Source organism: Chelmon rostratus, chromosome 17, assembly GCF_017976325.1.
Source record: "Chelmon rostratus isolate fCheRos1 chromosome 17, fCheRos1.pri, whole genome shotgun sequence".
Classification (NCBI taxonomy): domain Eukaryota; kingdom Metazoa; phylum Chordata; class Actinopteri; order Chaetodontiformes; family Chaetodontidae; genus Chelmon; species Chelmon rostratus.
In genome coordinates this window covers 8515187-8533428 of record NC_055674.1, presented here as the reverse complement: position 1 = coordinate 8533428, position 18242 = coordinate 8515187, and the positions used below count along the sequence as shown (strand labels likewise).

The window sequence follows — 18242 nt, the reverse complement described above, 5'->3', positions numbered from 1 at the left end:
ATTCCCCACGTTTGCTATTTGTTACAATGCAAACGTGGAGAGCTCATAGGAACTATTCTTGCAATATTAGTATAAGACAAAAGGGGGCGATATTTCGCTATCAAAAGCTGTGTGAACCATCCAGACTTTAACAACAAGGAAGTGGCCGACTAGCCCGCAGAGTACTGTCAAGATGGCACCGAGTGGGTTGAAAGCGGTAGTTGGAGAAAGTAAGTGACACAGTCGTTATAAAGTTGCCTGTTTTCAGAAGTTTATTACAAGTATACGACACGGGTAGATTATTTGACTTTACCTCGTAGAAGCTTGGGAAATTGATGTCCAACTGATGACATAAAAGACCGCTGGGGACGTTGCTTCACCAAATGTTTCTTCCTGCTCCAGTCCCAATTAAGATGCTAACATTGCCGAAGGAGATAATGTTACCGCGAACAAAAAGATGGATATAAAGTAGTATTGTTGTGTTGCATGTGTTGGTAACGACAATTGCTGATGTTATTGTCGCATTTGGCGGACATAGAAGGAGACGTCACGGCGTGAGTGACTGGAAATGTTATGACAGTCATAGTTAACTAATAGGCTAACGTTAGCTAGCTGAAGGAAGTTCGGTAACTCGTGATGGACAAAGTTAGCTAACTATATATATATCAGATGGAATATTTACGCTGTAAGCAGTAACTCATCAGCAAAATCAGGACTTATGTCGCAAAATATTTTACTGTAGCGTATTTTTCTATTTAAATGTCTTGTTTCGTTTAACGTTAACATTTAACTATTGTTTCAATAACGTAGAATCGAGGTTGTGAAATGATTTCTTGAATAAGTCATTTAATATTAGATTTAATACTAATTTCTTATTAGAATATGTATTCACAAATCTCTAGAAAGTCAAATAGGGTTACGTAATGGTAATGTTTATTTAACATGATATATCCTTTTATTATGTCAAATTTTAAGCATTGGAGTTAAGTGGTTCAGTTGTTCTTTGATAGCTAACGTAAGAGTAAAATTTCACGGATACAACCTTTTCACTATGTCCAGGGTTATGAGATGTCTGTGATTGTCATGTCTGGTCTTGTGTAGAGAAGGAGTGTACTTCCGCCACTGTGAAATCTTCAGGTCTGCACTGGTAATACAAGTAACCCTGACCATGCCCAGGATTCAGACATCAGAACAACATGACTTGCAGTTCGCTTGCACTAGACCTATAACCTATTTATTTTCTGTGAGTTTTTTTTAGGGCTGGGCTCAGGAAGTCTGTAAAAGTAGTTAGAATGGTGTTATGAGTTTGTTGATAGTGCTCAATAAAACCTCATTATTCATATACATCATTATTAGCAATAAACTCAGATCAATGACACAATATAGTCAAATTAGGCTTAGTAGCGCAGAACAGTTTTGCATGCAGCTATTTTGGTACATTTAAAAAAAAAATAAAACATAACTTCAGATTAAGATTGCTAAAATAGTTTGATAGCTGTCTTCTTTAGTGTGAAGAACCCCAGTTTTCAGACAAGTAGGCATCTTTCCAGTTCCGCGTTGGAAATAGTTTAAACATCACAGGACAAGAAATTGTGTCAGTAATCAATTTTCCACTTGGTCCAGCATCTCTTGCTACAAAAACATGATGATTGATGATTAGTTAATTTTTCTTGTATTAACATTTGTACTTTGTTGTACAGACTAGCTTTTAGTTCATTCCTCCTATCTCAACAGTCCTGGCCCAGAAACAGGTATATATCTAGAGTTCACTTATATATTCTGTAATCTCACCAAGACCAAGTATTATTTTGGAAACTATTCGTAGCGTAGTGATTGCAGTGGTTGTTAATAGAAGGTGAAGGGCATTAATGTTTTTCTTTATAATAAACAGCAGAATTAGCCTTGTGTCCGTCCCATAACCAGGCAGTCATTGTGGCAATTAACAAGTGAATTGATGTGGTTATAAGACGTATAGCAAAGAATCACATGTCTTAGGGAGTCAATACTGTCTTTCTAATGATAAAAAAACAAGGAAGTTGAGTGAAGAACATGATATCACATCGGCGTAGTTCTTCATTTTCATGTCCCCACACCCTCCTTCCTTCTGTGTGCTATTAAAGGGAGGAAACTGCTTAGCTGAGGTGGTATGCCACTCAGGTCCTGGTGAGTAAATGATGGCCCAAACAATAGCCACAATAAATATAATGGCTTGTAAAATGGTGAGTGAAATATAGCCTCTGGTCCTTTTGGCTAATGTTTGATTACAGTTGAATTTTGGGCAAGGTGGCCCACCCGTACAATGGAGGTGGGCCACAGCAGTTTGTTTTACCAGTTGTACCACACCTCAGCTGTTGTGCATATGAAGTCACTGGAACAACAATGCTTTTGTCTGATCTTCATACACTGTTATCTCAAGAGTATAGCACCAGGAAGTTGCACCCAGTGCAAAATGTGGTTTTGTTTCAAGAAAGTTCCTCAACACACAGCTTACCTCCAACATTTTACATTGTATTGATACACAAAATGCCACATTATTCACAATATCTCCTAAAAGGGATTAGACTGTATCCATCAAGAAAATCCTTTCAACAAGCCACAAATGCATTCTTGTTTTAGCCATTGGTGCACAATAAATGCTTTTTGTTGTACTTGATAGGCAAGAATTGACTCATAAAAGAGTTGTATAAGTTATGAAGGAATGTTGTAACAAAAAGTTTAAGTTTTGTAAATCATCTACCTCTAACATACGATTGTGATGTTATATTGTATCTGTTTTCCAAACCAAATTGCCAATTATTGCCACACTGATGTCATGGTTAAATTCCTCAGAAATATTTCCTCAGAATGAATCTTGTTTTCCTCCTCTAAAGAAATCCTCAATGGTGTCATCAAGAGCGTGAAGAAAGATGGAGAATGGAAGGTAAGAATAAGAATTTAAGTTTTAATCAAGAATCCCCCATCACACTGAATTAATAACCCCTGTTAATCTTGTGTTCCCTCAGGTTCTTATTGTGGATCACATGAGCATGCGAATTCTGTCCTCTTGCTGCAAGATGTCTGACATTTTGGCAGAGGGGGTGACCAGTAAGTTGCAAATAATAAATGGTTTTATATCCTATGGATCAATTGTATACATGAGGAATCAAACTTTTTAAAAGGCTAACAGATGTCAGTATGCTTTTTCGAGGGTTTGGTTTACATTTGCCAGCCTCTTCAGACTGTCATCAAAGAGCAATCTGGGGATGTTTACAGTATATCCTTAGAGCAGTGTTTTGAAAGTTCAAGTGAAATGTAGAGAGTGTTGTCCTAGCCACCTTCATAGAGCAGTATATACCACATACAAAATGCTCATTCTCTTCCGAGCATTACATCCAGTAGGCCTTTCTTAAGTTAACAATAACCACTGTCTCCAGGCCATAAATGATGACTGATTGATGTGTAGTCCATACAAAGCAACTTTACTCATACAAATTTAATTTAATAGATCTGTATTTGCACTTTTAGCAAGAACCAAATGTGTAAATTTCCTACGAAATATTGATGAGTTCCTTACACGCTTGTAATTCATACTAGCACTCAGTAGTTTTGATTCGGCAGCTTTAATATTATGTTACTGTATTTCACTTTACATGATGATGGTGATAATGATGATGTTTTAGTTGCAGTTGCAGTTGCATGTGATATTGATTGAGTTAGATAAAAGTCCTCTTATTTTCTATTTTTCAGTTGTAGAGGACATCAATAAACGAAGGGAGCCCATCTCTAGTTTGGAAGCCATTTATTTGATTTCACCTGTGAAGAAGGTTAGCTGTTGTTCCGAGTTCCCTCCATAATGTTAAGCTCTTCTGTGTTCATTGTGATTTTTCTCATATTCTTAAACTTGAAAAATTTGTTTTCAATTCTAGTCTGTTCATGCTCTCATTAACGACTTCAAAGACTCTGCCTTTACCTACAAAGCAGCACACATCTTCTTCACTGACAGTAAGTATGTCTGTGTGTGTGGTGTACTTTGCACATTTGCATCATTATTTGCATGTTGAAATTCCATGAAACACATTGTGTTTAAACCTATAGAGAATTTATTTGTCAGTCAGTTATTTTCACATGTACTGTTCGATACATTTAAAGTTTCAAAATATGTCAAAATAATTGCATTTAGCTATTGCCATATCTAATTTATTTATTTTGCTCTCATAGCTTGCCCAGATGGTCTCTTTGCAGAGATTGGGAGATCCAGAGTTGCCAAGGTCGCCAAGACTTTAAAAGAGATCAATGTTGCTTTCCTGCCATATGAGTCTCAGGTGGGGAATTATCCTTCACTTAAACCAACATGATTTTTTTTGGCCATACAGTTCTTATTCTTTTTTGTGAATTATTCATTATTCAACACCATAACTCAGGAACAGAAGGAAAGATTGTACCACATTTCACATTTGGTCGGATCCTGATTTGGTGACACAAATCTTGGGTGTCCACCCTGAAACTGTGGTGATTGCATAGATCCTCTGTCCTGCCTGCTTTTTACAATTTGTAGCTTCTTTGCAACAAAATCCGTATTTGACACATTGGAGTGCACCATAAGCTCTTTGGCTTTGTTAATACTGAGCTCCATGAATAGTAGATGGGATGAAGCTCTTTATCAGTCCTCTGTGCTCCTCTGTAAAAATAGTCTCTAAGTGAAGACAGCGTGTTTCTCACTGGAATGTTTTCTCTGGAATCATACACATCAGTATAGTTATAACTTCCATGTATTTTTCTGGCTGAAATGCTTCACTATGTTCAACAGCTAGTGCCCAATTTTGTCTGTGTGGCAGCTTCAGCCAGTTTTTCTGCCTATTTAACCCATTTATTCAGGTTGAGGAGATAATTAAGAGTGAATTTATAGGCCATAAAACCAAAACAATGAGCTGAAATATGCTGAAGTGCTCCTTTCCTAAGCAACACCTTTCACATTACACACAGTAATTTTTCTTTTCATTCCTGATGTTGTAAAAATATGAGTAGTTTGTTGTTTTGAATATAATGTGGTCAGACTGAGGCAAATCTCAATCCCTTTCACCCCTGCAGGTATTCTCCCTGGATGACCCGACCTCTTTGTACTCCTTCTATAGTTCTAAGCCAAATGAAGAAAAAGACAAAATGATAGAAAATCTGGCAGAGCAGATTGCAACCCTGTGTGATACACTGAAGGAGTACCCTGCAATCCGTTACCGCAAGTATGGCAGCCTTGCATTAATGTGCACTGAAATTAGTTTGCCACTGAATTTGCTGATTCAGTTGTAAACCTCTCTGTCTCCAAGGGGACCAGAAGAGAATGCTAGACTGGCTGATGAGGTCTACCAGCGCCTTACTGCTCACAAAGCTGACAACCCAAGCATGGGAGAGGTAAGGAACTGCTTTGATGACTATATTTGCTCTACTGTATCAATAATGACGTAAAAATTCTTTCGCTGCTTTTTTTCTGCTAAACCAACTTTTCCGTATAATAGAATACACTTCCTTTGAGATTCTGCAGCTCTTCACCTTCAGAGGTTATAGACATGTCTGGTTTCTGGTTTTTTTTTCCTGTTGATTCTTTTTCTCACACTTTGCAGGACCTTTCCTTTTTTCCCTTCTTTTCTGTCTTTCTTAGCTGACATTTCCTTGCTCCTGAGATGGGTCTTTACAGGCATGTATTACTGTTCTCTTTTTGCCCCCACACATCTGAATTGCTTTATCATGCTGTGCTGTCTTAGCATTGTCTGTATTTTTTACTGTACTTGACACTGCAAGCTTGCTGAGGTGCAGCCTCATGCAGCCTCAGGTGGTGATATTGAACTCATGTAGATAAAAACTAATAAGACTTTCACTGCATGACAAATTCACAAAAACATAGTGAGCAAACTTGTATAGCACATGTACAGGAGATTAGATCCCAATTTATTATGCATCTGTATAAGTGAATCAGATCTTTCATTAGAATTAGATGATGTCCCTTATGTTCATTGTTTTTAGGGTCCGGATAAGGCACGATCCCAGCTACTGATTGTTGATCGTGGGTTTGATCCCATCTCACCTATTCTACATGAGCTGACTTTGCAGGCAATGGCCTACGACTTGCTAGATATCAAACAGGACATCTATGCGTGAGTGAACATCTAATTAAGTATCGACTGCTGATCCTTTGCTTTGCCAAGTCAGTGTGCTGCCTTGGGCAGACAGTTTCTCCATACTCATTTGTGTTGTATGCATGTTCTTGTTTTATTTTTGTAAGTTATCAGACGACCGGCATTGGGAATTCAAATGAGAGAGAAGTGTTATTGGACGAAGATGATGAGCTCTGGGTTCAGCTCAGACATATGCATATCGCAGATGTTACTAAGTAAGTCTGTCACAGCTTGATATATATGTCTGTAGTATATGTCCCAGTGATTGGATCTCACTGTCATCCTTCCCAACAAGTTCTGGTCTTTGCTTACAACAATTTTTATGTTACAACCTTGTACTTTAACCACCAAATTAATGTAAGAAGTTTGTAAGTATTTATGATGAGTTAAAATGTGTGGAATGACTAAGTTTGTTCGGGTAAAACACACAAAACATTTAGCTAAACTTTTGATCTCTAGTACTTTCAAAAAAATCAAACTAGATTACAATTTTTTTGCTCATTAATATCATAACTCCTGCACAAAGTAATCATTTTTGAATCTCATTGTTGCAGGAAAGTGACAGAACTTCTTCGCTCCTTTTGTGAGAGTAAGCGAATGTGCACTGACAATGTGAGTGTTCATGTGCAGTAGTCATTGTGGTTCAGTTATTATCACAGATGTCCATTGTATAACATGACGTTTATTTTTATGTTATGCTGCCATTTGGCTAAACATTTTTTGCATTTCAGGCCAACATAAAGGATCTCTCGCAGATGTTAAAGAAGATGCCACAGTATCAGAAGGAGCTAAGCATGGTGAGTGGGATAAAGAAAAGCCCACTCGTCACCATTTTGAATCGTTTTAGTAAACTAATGATTATGTATTGTGGATGGAGTAATCTCTGAGATGTTCAGATTAGGACTCTACAAATATCAACAGTGAATGCTTCCCTCAATCAGTATTTTATTAAGATAACTTTCTGACAGTAAATTCAGCACTATTTTGATGTGCTAGGTTTATTTTTACTTAGTTAAGGTTTAGGTCAGGAGCACTTGTAAAGCCATTGTTGGTAAACAGGTCATTTGCAAATGACAATGTTCTGTTTTTATTAACATTTTACCCAGTTTCCCAAATTTTTTGGAAGTGGGATTGTAGATTTTGTATATCACATGATGCTTTTATTATAACTACAAATTCATTAATTAATAATTCATCTTTACGTATTTTCATTCACAGTACTCTACTCACTTGCACCTAGCTGAAGCTTGTATGAAGAAATTCAAGGCCTCTCTTGATAAGCTTTGTGAAGTGGAACAGGTCAGTACTCTTGTGTGGTGTGCAATTGAAATAAATCATTTTTGACAGAATCGTTGACCTTTTGGCTCAGCAACTGGGACTCAAACAGCATTGTCATTGTAGCAACAAACAGCTGTGATGGATTCCAGACATTAGATGTCATAATGCCTCAGTTTTACTGTGGAGGTTCATTTTATCTACAGTTTTATAGAAGCTAAATGAGTGAAGCTGTAATTGTCCTATACATCTATAGTTGGAGGTATAAATAGAAACATGCTAATGCTCTCTTGATCCCTGAAGAGAAAGTCACTTTTAGACAACCATGGGGCATTTAACTTAATATTCTTGGAATTTGTCTGCTCATACATTGTTGGCTAAACAACATGTCAGTCTGTAGTCTTTATATCACAGGAGATCAACTAAAATGTCCCGCTATTAGACACTGACAGTAAGTATCTTAGAGAGCATGTCGGACATGGATTTACTCTGTCCCACTCACTCTGAACACTAAGTGACCTCGACATGCTGGCTTCTTTATTTATAGCTCCACTGGGGTATATTCAAATGTGATTGGCACGATCTGGTGATTTTTTTTAATGGCGAATTGTAATCGTAATATTGCATAAGAAGCTCTTGACCGGACATCAACATCCATATAGATACAGAAATGCAGAAGGAGCTGTTATGTCATAACTGAGTGTAGAGGCATTTAATAACACATACATGTACTACTTGGTAATTTAGAAATCCTGCCATCAGCATGAGCCTTGGATAAAGCTACGGTTCATACCAGCGCCAAGCCCTGTTATGTTGTTTGTGTATGCCAGACATGCTTTGTCTCCATGAGGGGAAGTATTCTACTACAGCTAGTCTTGTATCAGATGAGTTACAAGCACACAGGAAATGATAAGCTATGCATGGCTGTGGCATTATGAAATGCAAGTGTTAATGGGCCCCTTTTATATGAGTGAATCACTCGGCTGCACTAATGGATTGTCAGCATGTCTGAAAGCTGCCTCTTTAATCCAATGGGCATGTTTTGGCTCTAAAATGGCAGTGTGATCCAAACAGCAACAGCTCTCTGTCAGCTGTCGTTTGTTCAAGTGTTCTACATTGTTTGGGCAGGCCAATACAAATATATGTGTGTAACGTTATGAATAACATCTACTGTATTTCTGTGTGCGCTTCTACCCACTCTCTAGTTTCAGTTGCACAAAAAAAGGTTTGTTGTTGATTGGCCCTAACAAGACTTAGTCCAAATTCATCATAAAGCTTAGCAAGAGTTTTTAGGGAGGTCACAGAGTGTCCAGGATTGCATTAAAGGGAAATCCCAAAGCTAGATGTAAGTATAAAAGCCCAAGTTAAGTGGCCAATATTTGTCATTATTTTTGACACAGTTAATGGATTAAAAATGCAACTCTGAATGTTTACTGTGCAATCTAGGACAGTTTCTTTCATTTAAAAGAAATTTTCTTCTGTTCAGTGAAAATATATATTTTGAGATTATTTTAAAGAACATTTTAAAGTATATGTCACCAGCAATAACCATTAAGTATTTTACTGAAAGGGACAGAACGGTAGTGCTAATGCAGTATTCTTAAAATCATAGTATGGTCATAAAAGAGAAGAAGTGGTAGGAAAAGAAATAGAATAAGGTTGAAAGGTAAGTCATCCTCCTGTGTCAGCTGCCCTGACTGTCGGCTGTCAGCTGACTTTAAGTTGTAATTGGTAATTCAGATTCCAATTGCAGTCAATGGTTAAACATGGGTGTCTTCCACAGGACCTGGCAATGGGAGCAAATGCAGAAAGGGAACCTCTAAAGGATGCCATGAAGAGTATTGTTCCTGTGCTCCTAAACAATGAAATTGAGGCCTATGACAAAATCCGCATCATACTGCTGTACATATTCCACAAGAAAAAAGGTGTGCCCTTGTCACAGCTCTTTCTGGTTTAAGTAATATAGCATTTTAAAAACAGCAGTTTTGTGCATGTGAAGTGAATAGCAGAGATCAAGTGTTATCCTTGATCTCAGCATCTTGTTATCCATGTAGGCATTGGGGAGGAGAACCTTGCCAAGCTCATCCAGCATGCAAACATACAGGCTGACAGCAACATCATCAACAACCTGCAGAACCTGGGCTGTAACATTATAGCTGGGGTATGTTTCTTGATTGTAATTTGGATATAGTCTCAGTGTTGTGATATAAGTTAATTCCCCAAGCATTTGTTACATGTCATGTTGTTTGTTAGGGCCGCAATGCTGGGAAAATGCTGCCAGATCGAAAGGAGCGCACAGAGAGCACATATCAGCTCTCTAGATGGACACCCACCATCAAAGACATCATGGAGGTATTAAAGTCAAAATGACGTTTCTGATGGTGCTTGTACGCCTGCTCAACACCTGCTTTTTACACTATCACTGTTTCTGTATCACAGAGTGCCATAGAGGATAAACTTGACAGAAAGCAGTGGCCATTCATAGCTGATCCTGCTCCCATCAACACAACTCAGACTGCAGTCAGGTGGGTGCTGCAAACGGAAAAGAACGTTTGTGTGTAAACTGGTTAATGGGTAACAGCAAAAAATTGGGAAAGTCATAACATGGCATCAAGAAAAGAAACCCCACAAGCCCACCTTGAAAGTGTGGTGTTTGTATAGATTATTTGTGCTGCTGGGTTGAAGATGTGTGTGAAACATTCAGGTTTTGCAGTTTGTTGCTTCATTGCAACAACATCCATATTTGAAGCATTGTAGTCCACCACAAGCTAATTGATTTTGCTGATATTGAGCTTCAGGTGATTGTTGTTGCACAATGTGATGAAGCTCTCTATCAGTCCTCTTCACTCCTCTTTAAAAATAGTCTCTAAGTGAAGACAGCATGTTTCTCACTGGAAATACTTCTCATCAGTATAGTGGCATCTTCCATTTTGCCCAAAAAATACTCTTCATTCTTTTTATCGAATTCCTTCAAAGTCTTCACGACATATATGAATATTGACAGCAACTGCAAGGTAGTAATTCTTGTTTTTCTTATGTTCCAAGGAAATATTTCAAGAAAAAAAGTTGAAAAATCATTGTTGTGTTTTGTTTGGGTTTTCAAAAATATCAACTGGGGTAGCAGACAGATTAATGAAAAGCTTTCATCCCTGTAACTTTGACAAAGAGATGAAAAGGTGAAACTAAGCCAGTTTTGCTTTGAATGCGCTATAATCTCCCAGGGAATTCTTGTCATGATGATAGTGCTTATACAAACCACTCTCATGGACCTGGGTTTACTCATAATCTGCATAATGCACAATGCTTGTCTCCTTCCTTTTTAGCAAAGTGCAGAGAGTAGTCATTAATAGTAACACCAGAATATAGGCTGGCTGTATAAAACCAGACATGGCAGTTGGAAAAGAGGTTAAATTGACCTCTTTTGAAACTGACCTCTGTATGAAACTGATTAGCAGAGGTAATAAGCAAAGCACTACAACAAAAACATACATGTAATATAAACTTAAACTTTGACCATGTCTCCGGCTGACTGTGACGGATGCACCATTTGTCTCCAAACTGGAAAAAGTTGGACATTCTGATGTTCTGCCAGTAGGACTAATTTGTTTACAGGATTTTCACCTTTGCTTTTATTTATCACATTCAATTTCATGTGAATACCGAATCAAAGAGAAGCATTGCATTCTAGTTGCCTATATTGTAAATCTGTATGATTGTTGATGGATCCTTTCAGTTGAATCAAACTGGCTACCCACAAATAGGCCTCAGTTTGAGTATTAATTGTTGAATGTATTGTTTTCTTTTTTTCTTTTTTTTTACAGCAGTGCACGTTTTGGACACTGGCACAAAAATAAAACTCCAGCAGAGTATCGCTCTGGCCCTCGACTTATTATATTTGTGATTGGTGGGGTGTCACACTCAGAGATGCGCTCTGCCTATGAAGTCACTCGAGCTACTGAGGGGAAGTGGGAAGTGCTGATTGGTAAGCAATCACTGATGATGAGGCCATGATTTTTGTCTCAAAAATTCAGCATTCAAGAGGTTTTGCCTGTTTTTATTAGAAATATTTTCTCCTTGACAGGGTCATCTCATATCCTGACTCCAACCAGCTTCCTTAATGATCTGAAGAGTCTGGACCAAGTTCCTAATCCTGATTGTTAGATAGTTTGATGCTGAGCAGGGAAGAGCACACTGGAATAAGGGTTTAGTCTTTTGTTTGAGATGATTGCTTGCTGGTCTTCTGTCACAGCACTCATGCGACGTGTGAAGTGAAACATGAAGATAACTTTTAGATGTAGCCACTGAAGGAAACAATTGTGGTTCTTCATTTTATTTTAGAATGTTCTTTTTGTTGTTTGTTGCAAATATTAATTCTGTATACTGCTGTGATTGAAATTGTATGAAGATATTTAATTTGACATTATTCATATTTTGATTATTTTACTATTCTCTTTCAAATTATTATTTTTGTTACTGCAATGTATGTTTTCGATTTCCCTAATTTTGTACTCAAAAAAATTGGATCAAAAATATAATTCAAGTCTAATGTATGAGTCAATAGAAGTATGTATTGTATATTTAGTGACATCAAGTGTGGGATACCTTTTTTTTCCAGGTACCTTTTTTTCCTTAGGAAATTTAATCTCAGACAAAATGTCTCAACTGCTGTTAAGAAATCTTGCACATTTACCATATACTTTAATATATTGTTGAGAGCAAGTGTGGTGGCTGTTTGTTTCTTTGTTGTTAAAAATGAGTAATAAAAGAAACATCATGTTCACTTTAAATTGCGTCTTGTGGGTTGTGTCGTGTTGTTATTTTAAATGACTATTTCATTTGATCGATATATGCAGAAAAAGTTCCTTTCCTCCTTATAACTTAAAATGTTTAAAACTTTGAACAATAAGTATTTTGATACTTTATGGTTCAATTCATTATTTCCTGTGTTGTGAGCACAAGGCCATTTCCTATGTGGAGTTTGGATACACCTTCTGGTGCTACTTAGACACGTCATCAGTGAAGAACCCAGGGTCATAGGATGTTTCGGGTCTTTAATCTTCATACACCCACGCCCAGGCAACCCAGATATATGACCTTGTTCACCAGTATATCTTATTTATATGGGTTTTTTTATGCTGTTGAAATGAACACACAAATATAAATGTCAAAATGTTGTGTATCCTGCAGATAGCTAAGTTTATTACAGAAGTGGCGGTCTTGTTAATCTGAAAACCACAACCTGTCCATATGCCTACTTGCAACATTTATTGACAATCTCAGGGCTTCAAAATGCAAACACGAACTTTAGGTACACTATTAGGTCAGAGGGGAGAACACGTACACCTACCAGTGAAAAAGATCATCCCTCTCCATGTGAAGGATTATGTTTTCATCTGGGATTACAGTTGGTAATATTAAGATCGGGGCACTGACTGGGGTTTTAATGGTAATGGTTAATACTCAGGACTTAACTCTATTTAAAAGCCTTCCACCGAGCCGAATCTAGTACACATTTGGAGTAGCATCAATCAGGATCATCATGTCCATTGCATAGACTGTCATTTCATTTAATGGATCCTCTATCAATTACAGGAAATATTTTTGTGTAATTTTCTGTACTGTCACATTTTATCTAGTAAGGACATTTTCCCTTTGTTGTATGATTTTTTTTTTTTTTACAATGGCAGCTGCTGAAGTTGACTCAAAATCAGAAACTACCGACACTGTGCTGGTAAGACCTAACATTCCTTCCTATGCTTTTAAAGTTTGTGTACATTTTGTCCAGTGTGCATTTTCTGTACTTAGTCCTATTTTTACCCATATTTTAGTTCTTATCCTATAGTATAAAGTATTTTACATTTAAAAAATATTTTTGTTCAGAATTGTATTTAATTCTCAAAAGTGACCAAAAGAAGTAAATATTTTATGCTATTGAATTTATTCTGTTTTGTTGGAAATTTAATGTTGGCATTTTGAGATTACATTCATTTTACATAGATTCCCACTTTTATGTTAAATATGGAGAGTGTGAATAGATAAGCTTTTAGGAATAAATATTTTCATGTTAACATTTACATTTTTGATGATGAACCAATGTGGTTTAACTGATTTGTGTAACTAATTAAGTGCCAAGGAGAATATTGTCCATAAGTTATGATAACTCACATTATTTCCTTTTTCTTTTTCTTTTGGCTGATGTTCAACAGGAAGACTCAGAGCAGCAGCAGATTCTCAACATAATGAGCAATTCACAGCGTGGACGAATGGAAGAACAGCGTTGTGCTTTGAGTCCTGTTAAAACTGGACAAATTAAAGATACACCTGCAGGTTGGGACGGCAGTCACAAAGATACCATCTGCATTCTTTGTGCCCTTTTGTAGATTGATTAGCAATTGTATGACAACTGCTCCCCACAGGTTCACGCTATGAGGAGTTCTCCCATACCTTAGACAACAAACAGGGTCAACACCATGATGACCTGCGGGTGTCGTTGCCAGAGTTTAACTACCAGGTAATAGGCTTCAGTGTGTAAGTGGCTCAGTGCATGCACCTGCACAGGTGGTGTAATGAATAAATGCCTGAAGTCTGCTCCTAAAGTGACCTGTTTTCGCAGGAACCTGGGAGTAATAACCATCACGGCTCTGCACCTCAGATCGCTGTGACGGAGAGCACTCCAGATAGAAACAGGAAGCTTCTGTTGACACCAGCCAACCAATTACAGGTCCCCCCACAGCGTGACCGCTCCAATTCTATAAAGGTCTGTTCTATCACTGTGGTTGCTTTAATAATTACAGGTTGCTTATGTTGTCATTAAATGTTTATCTTCACTTTATCACACTGTTTTTGTCCAATAGACAGAATCACCTGATGAACAACAGAAGTTCATGAATATGATCAGCCATGGCCAGCGTGGACGCCTTGATGACCAGCGCTGTTCCTTGGATCCTAGCAAAAGTGCTCCCTGTACACCCAAGAATACAGACAGAAAGTCTGCTTCAAGCACTTTAAATTCAGGTGATAATTAAGACTGACTGTGTTCATAAATCTCTGTCACTGCAAATACTTCTAGAAGTGTGTTGCAATTCCTGTGATTTGCCTCTTACTTGTCATTTCTTCCCAATAGATACAGGTTTGGACAAGTTTCATTTTCATTTTTAAAGTTCACTTTATATAGTTGCACCTAACTATGTCACCCGTTTTCACATTTCATCTTTCCAGGTCCAGATTCTGACATGTTGTTCAGCCTCCTGGCCAACACCCAAAGCCAACGGCTTGACGACCAGCGTGTGTCTCTTCCATCATTACCCGGATTACAGAAAGACAATGCATCAGCATCTTCTGCAGGAGGAGATTCAAGCTACTTGTGTTACATGGTCTCTAAAGTTCAGGTCAGTACTTTTCTTTTTCAAATAGGAGAATGCTTTAAATTTTTAAAAGCAATTGATGAAAGTATCAAAATACTGTTTTAGAATCATAAAATCGCATTGTTACCCAAACCAAATATTTACTTAATGTGTCTTAGATATTTACAGTATGTGTTAAAGAAGTGTGCCTTATTATCCAAAATGCTGAGGAATGCTGGCCTAATGCATTTTCAGGGTTCCAGAATGGATGACCAAAGGTGCTCTTTACCCCAAATTCTAAGCACAAAGACAGAGTCTACAGCAAAAAAGGATCATTCTGCCTCTGGTCTCGGCCCTCCACGTTCATCGTCTTTCAGCCCCAGCTCAGACATAGAACGACCAAAGAGTAAAGATAAAGCATCTCCAAAACAGGTATATGATCAAGTCACTGCTACCATCTTTAACTCCAGGAGGCTAACTATATTGAATTACAACATTTTAAAACTTTGATGTCTTAGATCTGCAATTTGAATATCCATTTGTGTTTATATATGAATGATTATTTACTGAGCTAAATATGTACTGTACACTTTTTTCCCATCTAGGTCTTGACTGCAGCTAATCAGGAAGATTTCTTGTCCTTGATGAGTCATTCCCAGCGTGGACGAATGGATGAACAGCGATGTGTCTTAACTGTTAGTCCCCAGTCCACACCCAAACACAAGCCCACTGAGAGCACCGTGCCCAAAGGTTAGAATACAAACTTATTTTTCTTCCTGTTTGTTTCTTGCATTCAACTTTTTACAATAATAATTTCAAATTGATTTCATGTTGTAATGTAATAATTGTTTTACACATTTGATCAAACAACACTTTTTTCATCTTCACAGGTCCAGATTCTGAAAAGTTCTTCAGCCTTCTGGCCAACTCTCAGGGCAGACGGCTTGATGACCAGCGGGTGTCTCTTCCCACATTGCCAGGGATACAGAATGGAGGGACCACATCAAAATCTTCTGCTACAGAGATGGATGCAAGCTACTTATGTTACATGGTCTCCAAAGTCCAGGTTGGCCCTATACATGCATGGTGTAAAGACCATTGACAAAAGTTAATGACAAAGTCCACACACATTTTTTGAAGATATAGGATGTTTAACAACATCTCAACCGCTTTGATAGCATATAGCATAGCATAACAATAATGAATCTTCTTTTCCTCCCACAGGGCTCAAGGATGGATGAACAGAGGTGTTCTGCACCCCAGATTTTCCAGAATCTGGGTACCCCATCTACTCAGCGCAAAGATCAGCCCATTTCAGACGCATCTAATAAATCTCCCCAGAAGTCTACCGCCTTAAACCGCACCAAACCTGACCAACATCAGCAGGTGAGATGTCATGCTGTACAATACACAGCATATAGTTTTGCCTGTAAACCCATCTTATTTTAAGTCAGACATCAAATGATATCAGTCATGGATAAGGAGGCTCACCCTCTACAGTCTTTTGCAGAAAAAGTGTGCTTGACTATTTTGTTGTCTGTTGTTGTGAGTTGTCCGTCTTGCCATTCTTTTCTTTCTTGAAAACTTTTTTAGGAGGCATCTCCAGCTGAACAGCAGCAGTTCCTTAAAATGATAAGTCATGCACAAAGTGGACGTATGGATGAGCAACGTTGCTCTTTACAACCCAGCAGAAGCACACCTGTTACACCCACACACAATGGAAGCGCTTTAAACAATGTACCCACAGGTCAGACAACAGGCAGGGTCAAGTATGTTTTTTCTGCCTCTGAGACGTTACAGAAATAACTCTTGACTCTCTGTGACAGGTGCAGATGCTGACGCATTCTTCAAAATCATTTCCTCCAGTCAGGCACGACGGCTCGACGATCAGCGTGTTGCACTCCCTACCCTGCCAGGGATAAGTGGGAATACAGAAAGAAAAGAGAATGGTAGAAATAGAAAGGCTGAAAGCCCTGTAAGTTACACAACATTTAAGTTATTGGTGGTGCAAACATAAAGAAATTTGCTATTTTAATGTCACACCTCACAAAGTGAATGGTATGCAGGACACGATGTGCGTTTGTCAGTGTGCAGGCACATTCTTGTGTAACTTTTGTTTTTATTTTTCTTCTGCAAGGCTTCTCCACCACACATCACTGTGGCTGAAAGCACACCAACAACAGCAAGGAAAGACGGGAAAGCTTACGCAGAATGTGGCTCCCCCAGAGCCATCCCCAAATCTGCTTCATTCACCCCGGAGACTGAATATCAGAAGAAGCAAAATGCCCCAGCACAGGTAAATTGTTTACCTGAAATATAATAGAGCTTTTATTTCATTAGAGGTGTGACTGTTGGGAGAAAGAAGTCACATACAGCTATATCACGGCCATATACAGGGATGTCAACACTGTATTCATTTACCAGTCTGGTTGTTCTGTAATGATTCGCATTGAAGGACATCAAATCGAGGAAAATGATCGATACATAATACGATAATTCTAATGTTGTCAATTATTACGTCATGTAGATAAAGTGACCATACCCTACCCCAGTTAAGGGTTTCTTGGAGCCCCATGAGCGAGTTTCACTAATAAGGTGGACATGTTGTCATTTGAAGCTTTGATTTTTTTAATGTCTAGTCTTTGAACATTTTTGCAGTTGGCCACCAATGAATGAAAGGCTGAACAATGACATACTATTTCTTCCTCTACAGATGACAGTGAGAGTGTCCATGAGCTTCACACCACAGCAGGTAAGCTGTGTGTAGATTGTTAGCTAACTGGCCAATGTTATTGTCCTAATAAAAGTTGTGTGCCTTCATCAGTGCTTATTTGACTCTTATCTGTAAAAGGGACAGAAGAATATCAACCAACCATGTGGATTCCCAGAAGTCTTTCTCACTCTTGGAGCCCCTGGAGATAACCTTGTGATTCCTCTGAGCCCAGCACCGGGCAGACCTTTGTCCTTCAACTTAAACCTTGTACCCAAAGAAGACGTTAAGTCCAGGCACTGCTCTCCAAGCCACACAAGTCCGAGAAAGGCCCACTCAAGGCCATCATCTCCCAACCCAGGAGCAACCGGTGAAGCACATGCTGAAACATCATGGTCACTTGATCAGGGGAAGTTTGTGAGCAGCCATATCAGTCCAGATGATGACTGCTTCTCTCTGATTGAGAAGGTTCACACAGCCCAGCTGCAGAAGGGGATGGCTCAAGGAGGACAAAAATGTAAAGGGGAGCAAGGAAAGGGAAAGGGGGGTGGAAAGAAAGACAGGAAGGATGGTGGCAGTAGACAATAGTCAGTTATGCCACAAATTATATATTGAGGAAAATAATAGTTTGCTTGAAAAATAATTAATTGACAATGTGTATGAATTTGTATTTGTAGATTCCACATGCCCAAATTAATTAGAAGCTCTTGCTTGAGTAGAACTCAAGTTTATCCTGCTTTATCTTCAGGACTGGGTAGGCTGAGGATTTTTTTCTTCTTTGCTAGTTAA

General features: G+C 38.3%; 2 protein-coding genes across 5 annotated transcripts; both read left to right on the top strand.

The window, feature by feature from the left end:
* Nucleotides 1-150: 150 nt before the first annotated feature.
* stxbp2 (syntaxin binding protein 2) lies at nt 151-12181 on the top strand. Of its 4 annotated transcripts, none has more exons than XM_041956250.1 (19): nt 151-209; nt 2850-2899; nt 2982-3063; nt 3706-3782; nt 3885-3960; nt 4177-4280; nt 5047-5195; nt 5280-5364; nt 5974-6104; nt 6233-6340; nt 6680-6737; nt 6857-6922; nt 7344-7424; nt 9184-9325; nt 9455-9561; nt 9654-9752; nt 9840-9925; nt 11225-11382; nt 11482-12181. In XM_041956250.1, the coding sequence occupies exons 1-19, from the start codon at nt 173-175 to the stop codon at nt 11559-11561; spliced, it is 1776 nt and encodes a 591-aa protein (XP_041812184.1). In that variant the 5' UTR covers nt 151-172; the 3' UTR covers nt 11562-12181. The 4 variants fall into 4 exon arrangements, with proteins under 4 accessions (XP_041812184.1, XP_041812182.1, XP_041812181.1 ...); XM_041956248.1 differs by having other exon boundaries at nt 11222-11382; XM_041956247.1 differs by lacking the exon at nt 151-209 and adding an exon at nt 2046-2142.
* Nucleotides 12182-15007: 2826 nt separating this feature from the next.
* On the top strand, nt 15008-18041 carry LOC121620390. The gene is made up of 9 exons (XM_041956432.1): nt 15008-15175; nt 15349-15493; nt 15634-15809; nt 15968-16129; nt 16337-16490; nt 16570-16718; nt 16881-17039; nt 17457-17495; nt 17595-18041. The coding sequence occupies exons 1-9, from the start codon at nt 15008-15010 to the stop codon at nt 18039-18041; spliced, it is 1599 nt and encodes a 532-aa protein (XP_041812366.1).
* The last annotated feature ends 201 nt before the right edge of the window (nt 18042-18242 follow it).